At 44.5% G+C, this 8,007-nt stretch overlaps 1 protein-coding gene across 1 annotated transcript in view; it reads left to right on the top strand.

Annotated features, from left to right (window-relative positions):
* The first annotated feature begins 74 nt into the window (after nucleotides 1–74).
* col4a3 (collagen, type IV, alpha 3) overlaps nucleotides 75–8,007 on the top strand; it is a 28,561-nt gene continuing 20,628 nt past the window's right edge. Inside the window, exons 1-20 of the mRNA XM_047593210.1 lie at nucleotides 75–392; nucleotides 2,464–2,520; nucleotides 3,017–3,106; nucleotides 3,188–3,232; nucleotides 3,565–3,609; nucleotides 3,709–3,771; nucleotides 3,849–3,902; nucleotides 3,984–4,010; nucleotides 4,094–4,168; nucleotides 4,598–4,660; nucleotides 4,741–4,776; nucleotides 4,853–4,900; nucleotides 5,419–5,493; nucleotides 5,618–5,662; nucleotides 5,744–5,806; nucleotides 6,318–6,362; nucleotides 6,456–6,509; nucleotides 6,602–6,643; nucleotides 7,493–7,574; nucleotides 7,697–7,732. Of these exons, the coding sequence (XP_047449166.1) occupies nucleotides 309–392; nucleotides 2,464–2,520; nucleotides 3,017–3,106; nucleotides 3,188–3,232; nucleotides 3,565–3,609; nucleotides 3,709–3,771; nucleotides 3,849–3,902; nucleotides 3,984–4,010; nucleotides 4,094–4,168; nucleotides 4,598–4,660; nucleotides 4,741–4,776; nucleotides 4,853–4,900; nucleotides 5,419–5,493; nucleotides 5,618–5,662; nucleotides 5,744–5,806; nucleotides 6,318–6,362; nucleotides 6,456–6,509; nucleotides 6,602–6,643; nucleotides 7,493–7,574; nucleotides 7,697–7,732 (1,129 nt within the window). The 5' untranslated portion in view covers nucleotides 75–308. The remainder of the gene's footprint in view (nucleotides 393–2,463; nucleotides 2,521–3,016; nucleotides 3,107–3,187; nucleotides 3,233–3,564; nucleotides 3,610–3,708; nucleotides 3,772–3,848; nucleotides 3,903–3,983; nucleotides 4,011–4,093; nucleotides 4,169–4,597; nucleotides 4,661–4,740; nucleotides 4,777–4,852; nucleotides 4,901–5,418; nucleotides 5,494–5,617; nucleotides 5,663–5,743; nucleotides 5,807–6,317; nucleotides 6,363–6,455; nucleotides 6,510–6,601; nucleotides 6,644–7,492; nucleotides 7,575–7,696; nucleotides 7,733–8,007) is intronic.

Raw genomic sequence — 8,007 nt, 5'->3', positions numbered from 1 at the left:
TCGAGAATCGATTTTAGAGCACAGAAATGTGGTATCCGACGTATCGATACTTCGATATCGATCCACACATCACTCCTCCATGGAGCGGACTGACTCTCTCCCTCCATCCCGGACCAGGCTGCTTGTCTGCGGCTTGACTTAGTAGCGCGGACCGCCCCCACCTCCCTCCCTCCTCTCTGGACTGGACCAGAACCAACCCCGAAGCGAACCGAGCCGGGGCCTGGCAGCCATCCCGAGCCGAGCCGCTGTGAGTCCCTCCGGGGAGTCGGTCTGCACAGCGGGGACTCTGCAGCTGCGTGTCCGCCTGGATGGAGGCTCCGGGCGGCTCGAGGAGGAGGATCGTCCCGCTGCTTCTAGTTCTGGTTCTGACGCTGTGCTGCTCCGCTGAGAGGGTGAGTCAGACCCGGTTCTACCAGGACCCTGATTGTTTGACTGGTTGATTAATTGATTGTTTAATTGTTTGGTGAAATGGTTAATTGACTGACAGATGACAGACTCTGCAAATAACCTTAAAGAATTCACACAAACGTTTTTCATTCAATAGAATTTATTGGTTTATTTATTTCGTTCTTTATTAATATATTTCTCTCTGCATTTCTTTTTCTTTCTTTTTATTTATTTTAATAATTTCTTTCTTTCTCTTTCTTTTTATTTATTTATTTATTTGAATAGTTTGTTTAATCCATGTCTTTCTCTTTTTTACTTATTTATTTTTTAATAGTTTGTTCAATAATCCATGTCTTTCTCTTTCTTTTATTTATTTATGTATTTGTTTTTTTAATAGTTTGTTTAATAATTTCTTTTTTCCTGTCTCTGATCCTTGTTTGTCATTTCTCTGTCTTGATGTTTTTGTTGATGAAATGTAACATGTGACTTTCAGGTCAGCCAATCACAGGGCAACAGCCTTTATAGCTCCTCCTCCTCCTCCTCCTCACCTGCACCATTAAAGGAGGAACTCACACCTGGTTTTAATTTAATTTAATTAATGTCAAGAAGAAATATCAGAAACCTGCTCAGAATAATCTATCCTGCTCCGTTCACCTCTGACCTCTGAGTCCAACGAGGAAATAAAAGAATGTGAAAAGAATGTCAGACAGGAAATAAACAGTCTCTCTTTTTCAAAACTCTCTTTGTTTTTGCCTCCAACACTCGGTCCCTGGTTCTATGTGTGAGGACGTCCATTCTACATTTAACCCTCTACCTCTAACCCTCTACCTCTAACCCATTAACCCTCTACCTTTAACAATCTACCTTTAACCCTCTAACCCTCTACCTTTAACCCATTAACTCTCTACCTTTAACTCTCTACCTTTAACCCTCTACCTTTAACCCTCTATCTTTAAACCTTTAACCCTCTACCTTTAACCCTCTACCTTTAAACCTTTAACCCTCTACCTTTAACCCTCTACCTTTAAACCTTTAACCCTCTACCTTTAACCCTCTACCTTTAACCCTCTACCTTTAAACCTCTACCTTTAACCCTCTATCTTTAAACCTTTAACTCTCTACCTTTAACCCTCTACCTTTAAACCTCTACCTTTAACCCTCTATCTTTAAACCTTTAACTCTCTACCTTTAACCCTCTACCTTTAAACCTTTAACCCTCTACCTTTAAACCTTTAACCCTCTACCTTTAACCTATCTTATAAACCTTTAACCCTCTACCTTTAACCCTACCTTTAACCTCTACCTTTAAACCTTTAACCCTCTACCTTTAACCCTCTACCTTTAACCCTCTACCTTTAACCCTTTAACTCTCTACCTTTAAACCTTTAACCCTCTACCTTTAACCCTCTACCTTTAACCCTCTACCTTTAAACCTTTAACCCTCTACCTTTAACCCTCTACCTTTAACCCTTTAACCCTCTACCTTTAACCCTCTACCTTTAAACCTTTAATGCTCTACCTTAACCCTCCATGAGAACAGTCACTAATGGTCCCTCTGTTATTAGGTCCCTCTACATATGATCTTTCTTTTCCAATATTCTTCTGTGAACACTTGGACCTAAAGACTTTAAATGAACCCTGTGTCGTCTCTGTGCTGCGTCCTGATTGGCTCACACCTGGAACGTGGACAGGTGTTCTATTAAAACTCACTGAGCTGATGGTTAATAGGTCGATGTGGTGGCTTTCATGGAGACCAGGATAGATGGATAGATGACGACGGTGTGAACTCAGGGAGGTGATGAGGGTCAGATGTGTCCTCCTCAACTAATCTGATGGGGTCTGAGACGGGACGTCTCCTCCAGGACGTGTCCCTTCATGTCCCTACATGTCCCAACTCAGAGACGGAGATAAGAGAAGGAGGAGACTGATGTTTGAACTGTTGCACCTGCACATGTTTGGGTTTGTCTCGGAGATAAGGAGTCAGAAACATGAGGAGGAGGAGAAGGAGCAGGAGATAGGACAGGAGAAGGATGAGGTGTCTTCTGTTGATGTCCCTGTGTCCTTGTGTCTCTCCAGGTGTGTTACTGCAGTGGGACGTCCTCCTGTCACTGCGATGGGGTCAAAGGTCAAAAGGTGAGCGAATGATCCTGGTCTTCATTAATTAAAATCTGTCTCCAGACCTGGTCTCAGTCTGTGTGTAAATCAGCAGCAGTGCCACCATGTGGTCAGTACAATATTGTATCAGCTGCTGTTTCTAATGGATCTCTACCTACCACTGGACCAGAACCAGGGACACATGGTTGGAGACTTGGAGACATGATGGAAAGGAAGGAAGGAAGGAAGGACGGACTGTGTTCTTTACTTTAGACCTGAACCTTGTGACCCAGTTTACCGTGGGCTGCCTTCTAGCCGGCTCCACCTTAGTTTCATCTGAGTTGATCTGCTCAGACCTTCCAGGTGACAAAGGCGCTTGAGATGATGAGAAAGAAAGAAAGAAAGAAAGAAAGAAAGAAAGAAAGAAAGGAAATAAAATAAGTAAATAAATAAATAAAAAGGAAAGCAAAGAACAGAAAGTCTGGTCCAGACTCAACCTGGTTCCACCTGCTCTCACCTGGTTCTGTCTCCTCAGGGGGAGTCTGGTTACCCTGGATACCCAGGACTTCCTGGAGTCACGGGTTACCCTGGAAAAGAAGGTCACCCCGGCCCATCTGGAGAAAAGGTAATGAGTGACTATTTATTATTATTATTATGATTAACTGGTTTAAAGACTGAAACTTCAACCTCATCCTATTCTTTTCAGGGTGATCTTGGAGCAGCAGGACGTCCTGGACTGAAAGGATCTAGGGTACGACTGATGGTGATGATGATGATGGTGGTGGTGGTGATGATGGTGGTGATGATGGTGATAATGATGATGGTGACGATGATGATGGTGATGATGATGATGATGATGGTGACGATGATGATGATGATGATGGTGACGATGATGATGGTGATGATGGTGATGATGGTGATGATGATGATGATGATGGTGATGATGATGGTGATGATGATGATGGTGATGATGGTGACGATGATGATGATGATGATGATGATGGTGACGATGATGATGGTGATGATGGTGATGATGATGATGATGATGATGATGATGATGTTTGTTTGGTTTCTGACCTCCAGGGTCATCCAGGAGATCCAGGACTTCTAGGACATCCAGGACTTCCTGTGAGAACCGTATTTGATTTGTTGAGAACCATTTGGAGTACCAGGAGAACATTCCCTAAATGAGTTCTACAGGTGATGTTTTTTTTTTTTTTTTTGTAGGGAATCCCTGGAAATGAAGGACCAATGGGCCGGCCTGGACTTCACGGATGCAATGGGACAAAGGTGGAATCACATGATCTGAAGCCAATGAGATATTGATTGTTTGTGTTCCCACTGATCTCCTGACTCCTCTGTTCTAGGGGGATTTCGGGTTCCGAGGTTTCCCCGGGGTCCCTGGACCTCCCGGCCCTCGAGTAAGTCCCTCTCTGTCTGATGAGGCTAATGCTAAGCTAGTTCCCTGAGAGAAGCTGGAACTAACAGAGTTTGTGTTTCAGGGCCGTGATGGAGAGCGAGGGATGAAGGTACATCTGAAGAACCCAGATCAGAACCCAAATCCTGAAGTAGAAGAGACAGTGTCTCTTTATAAACTCTCTGCTTCTTTCAGGGAGAGTCGTTCGTGTTCTCCATCAGTCAGGACATCAAAGGAGTCACAGGACCACCAGGACCCAACGGAGAACAGGTCAGACCTCCAGAGAAACTAAATGTCCTCCCCAAATTACCTCAGAGCACCTTCAGGGAAAATAGGGAGAACATGATGAGAACATGATGAGAACACTTAGAAAGCAGTAGGAGAACATTCAGGGGACAATACAAGAACTAATTCAACATTTAGAGAACACAAAGAGAACATTTAGGGTACCTTCAGGGAACTTAAGGAGAACATTTACAGAACATTTGGGGAGTATTTAGAGAACACAAGGAGAACATTTAGAGAGCACTAAGTGAGCATTCAGGGAACATTTAGAGGACACTAATAGAACTAATAGAACATTTAGGAGAACACCAGAAGAACACACAGGGAACATTCAGAGAACACTAATAGAACATTTAGAGACAATGTTTCCTTCAGATGATACAATGTCGTCTTATTGGCTGATTTGTGTTGCAGGGGCCACCAGGTTCTCCAGGTTTTCCAGGTTCTCCAGGACCTCCAGGACCCAGCGGATATTCCGTGTGTTCCATTTTAGTCTAATTAACTGTATTTAAACGCTAATCCATGATTGGATGAACTGACGTCTGCTTGTGTTTCAGGGGCGCCCGGGGTTGCCGGGGTTACCGGGAGAGAAGGTAGAACTAGATGTTGATTATGGGATGGATGTGATTGGCTGTTCTGGTCATGTGACTGTGACTGTTCTTGGTTCAGGGTCAAGAAGGTCAGCGTCCGGTGGCGTCTGGTCCTGCTGGTGAGAAGGTACCGATACTGACACTAGTACTGATACTACTAGAACTAATACTACTACTGATACCGATATGGGAACTGATACTCATACTACAATTATAGTAATACTGATACTAGTACTGATAATAATACTAGATCTGATACTAGTACTGATCCTAATACTGATATTGCTACTAGAACTAATACTAGTACTGATACCGATATGGGAACTGATACTCATACTACAGTTATAGTAATACTGATACTAGTACTGATAATAATACTAGATCTGATACTAGTACTGATCCTAATACTGATATTGCTACTAGAACTAATACTAGTACTGATACCGATATGAGAACTGATACTAGTACTATAATTAATATTAGTACTAATACTGGTATGATACTTTAAAGTACTGATACTGATACTGATACTAGTACTAATACTGATACTAATACACACTGCTTGGTGACTGGTTTGAGTCTGATCTGACCACCTTCATCTTCATCTTCATCATCACCACCTCCATCAGCTGTGTCTGGTTTCAGGGCGATCGAGGACCTCGGGGAATTCCTGGACAGAAAGGAATCAAACTGTACGTTGAAGGACCCAAGGACCTGAAGGTGTGTTGGTGTGGGGTCCAGTGGTTCTAAGGCTCTGAGGTTCTAGGGTTCTGGGTTTTAGGGTCCGGGGTCCCCACACATGTATCAGCATGAGTGTGTATTACTGTCTGTCGTCCTGTCTCAGGGAGAACCAGGAGACCCTGGAGAGAAAGGTTGTCGTGGACCTCCTGTGAGTCCAACATCAGTCTTCTTCTTCTTTATCTATTTATTTATTACCTGTGAGTCTGAGTGCGTTTGTTTTCTCCTCCAGGGCATCCCGGGGAACCCGGCGATTAAAGGAGAGAAGGGCGATCGAGGAGGTCCTGGAGCAGTGGTGAGAGAGAAAGACTAATCAGCCACAACATTATGACCAGTGGATCAGTCAGAGGCAGAAAGTTGAACATTTCATCCTCACAGTTAAGTTAGAGGCAGGAGGACTGATCCAGTAGAACCAGACTGTGTACGTGGTTCTGGTCTGGACTGGGTCAGAACCAGAGTCAGGGTCCTGGACCAAGGCTAACTGATGGTCTGTCTCTACTAATGGAGACAGGATTCCCTGATGGTCTCTTCCAGCGAGATAATCCTCCCAGGTTCAGGAATGAGGTCAAAGATCTCAGTCCGGTTCAGACTCTGTGGGACTAGTCCTGGGTGAACTAGTCTGATTTGTGGAGGCTCCAGCTCTCATCCTGGATCAGGTCTTGGAGGATCTGATGCTGAAGTGAACACCTTCAGTAAATTAGACGTGTTGTATCAAAATGATCAATAATCCAGATTTTTTCTTCTTCTTCTTCTTCTTCTTCTTCTTCAGCTGAACCCTGGAACTGATGCTGGTGTTTGTTTTTCAGGGTCGACCAGGGAAGTACGGACTCCCTGGAGTTCTTGGAGTACCGGTAACCAACTATGCTAAGCTACTGTTAGCTCTCTATATAAACTGTGTTAATCTGTGAAGCATCAAACTTGCTTGTCGGTCTGTTTCTCTCCAGGGGGACCCCGGGGACGTTGGGTACTTCGGTCCTGCTGGCATTGATGGCGCCCCGGTGAGTTCTTCACAGGTTCCAGGTCCAGGAAGTGACACTGCAGCAGCTACTGGGTTCAATTTATTTATCGTTGTTTACGTTTGTGTTCTCAGGGAGAGAAAGGGGACCGCGGTCTTCCAGGTCTTCGAGGAGAGGTGAGTGTGTTCCTCTGCTGGGTTGCAGTCGTTTCTAAATATGGCACTGAGTTTTGGGGGTGGGGCTTCTAGAATGGGGTGGGGCTACATTTTGGGGTCAATAAAATGAGGAAGGGGTAAAGATGTGGTGTTAGTGTGATGATGGTGGAAGTGGTGAGAATGGCTTTGTTAAAAGAAAGTATTAAAGATGTCATGGGTGGGGCCATTAGAACAGGTGGGCATTGCCAATGCACTGGGGTGGAGCTAAGAGTTGGGGGTGGGGCCATTGCAAAATTTAAATTATTGGGTGGGGTTAAGATGTGTTGTGGCGGAGGAGCCGGTGCGAAGATGGTTGTGTTTAGGATATGGAGATGACAGTCAGTAACTGGAGGGTGGAGTCATTAAAAGTAAGGTTGTTGAGTATCTGCAAGAAGGGTGGAGCTAAGATGTGTGGATTTGGCCAATACATTAAATGGGGGTGGTCAATAAAATGGGGTGGGGATAAATTGTGGGGTGAAGTCATTATGGAGGGGTGTAGCTTAAATGGAAGCGGGGTCAATAAAATGAGAACTGGGTGAACTGAAGGGTGTCACTAAATTGTGAGGGTGGAGTTATGGCAATGGGTGGAGCTAAGTGTTGTGGGGTGGGGTCATTACAAAACTGAAATGATTGGGCATGGTTAAGATGTGTTGCGGGGGAGGAGCCGGTGCAGAGGTGGCTGTGTTTAGGATATGGAGATGGAGTTAGCAACTGGAGGGTGGAGTTAAGTTCTGGGGGTGGGGCTATTACATGAAGTGGGGGTGGTCAGTAAAACGGGGTGGGGCAAACTGCTGATGTCTGATTCAAACTGTCTTCTCATGTTTTTATCAGACAGTCTGGAACCATCGATACCTGAAGGGCCAGCATGGGGTCCCTGGGATCCCTGGGGACCCAGGAGACCCCGGACAGGAAGGTATTAAAAAACAAACACTTTGGATTCTTCAAACATTTCAGATTCTATTTCCAGCTCAAGATAAACTTTGTGTTTTTACAGTTTATGAATGTGTGGTCATGTTGTTGTCTGATGTGTTTCAGGACTCATCGGTTTTCCTGGGCTCAGCGGTGATCCAGGTGTGTCACTGTGTTGAAACAACAATCTATAACCAACCAGAACTACTACGCCCCCTGGTGGTTAATCTCCAACAACCAATACAGTGTGTCCACAGACAAACAGGAACTAAAATAACTGTCAAATCTTTTTATCATGAAAAACAGAAAAAAAACTTGTAGTTTTATTCCTCAAAGTGGGCATCTGCCCTGGGGCCCCTAGACCCTCAGGGGCCCTGAAGACTGCAGGTTGTTGGAAAATAATAATTGTGTAATGTTCACGTCCTTTAAAGCCCTTT

This window comes from Mugil cephalus, chromosome 9 (genome assembly GCF_022458985.1).
Source record: "Mugil cephalus isolate CIBA_MC_2020 chromosome 9, CIBA_Mcephalus_1.1, whole genome shotgun sequence".
In the NCBI taxonomy this organism is placed as follows: Eukaryota; Metazoa; Chordata; class Actinopteri; order Mugiliformes; family Mugilidae; genus Mugil; species Mugil cephalus.
This window is presented reverse-complemented; position numbering and strand designations above follow the sequence as displayed.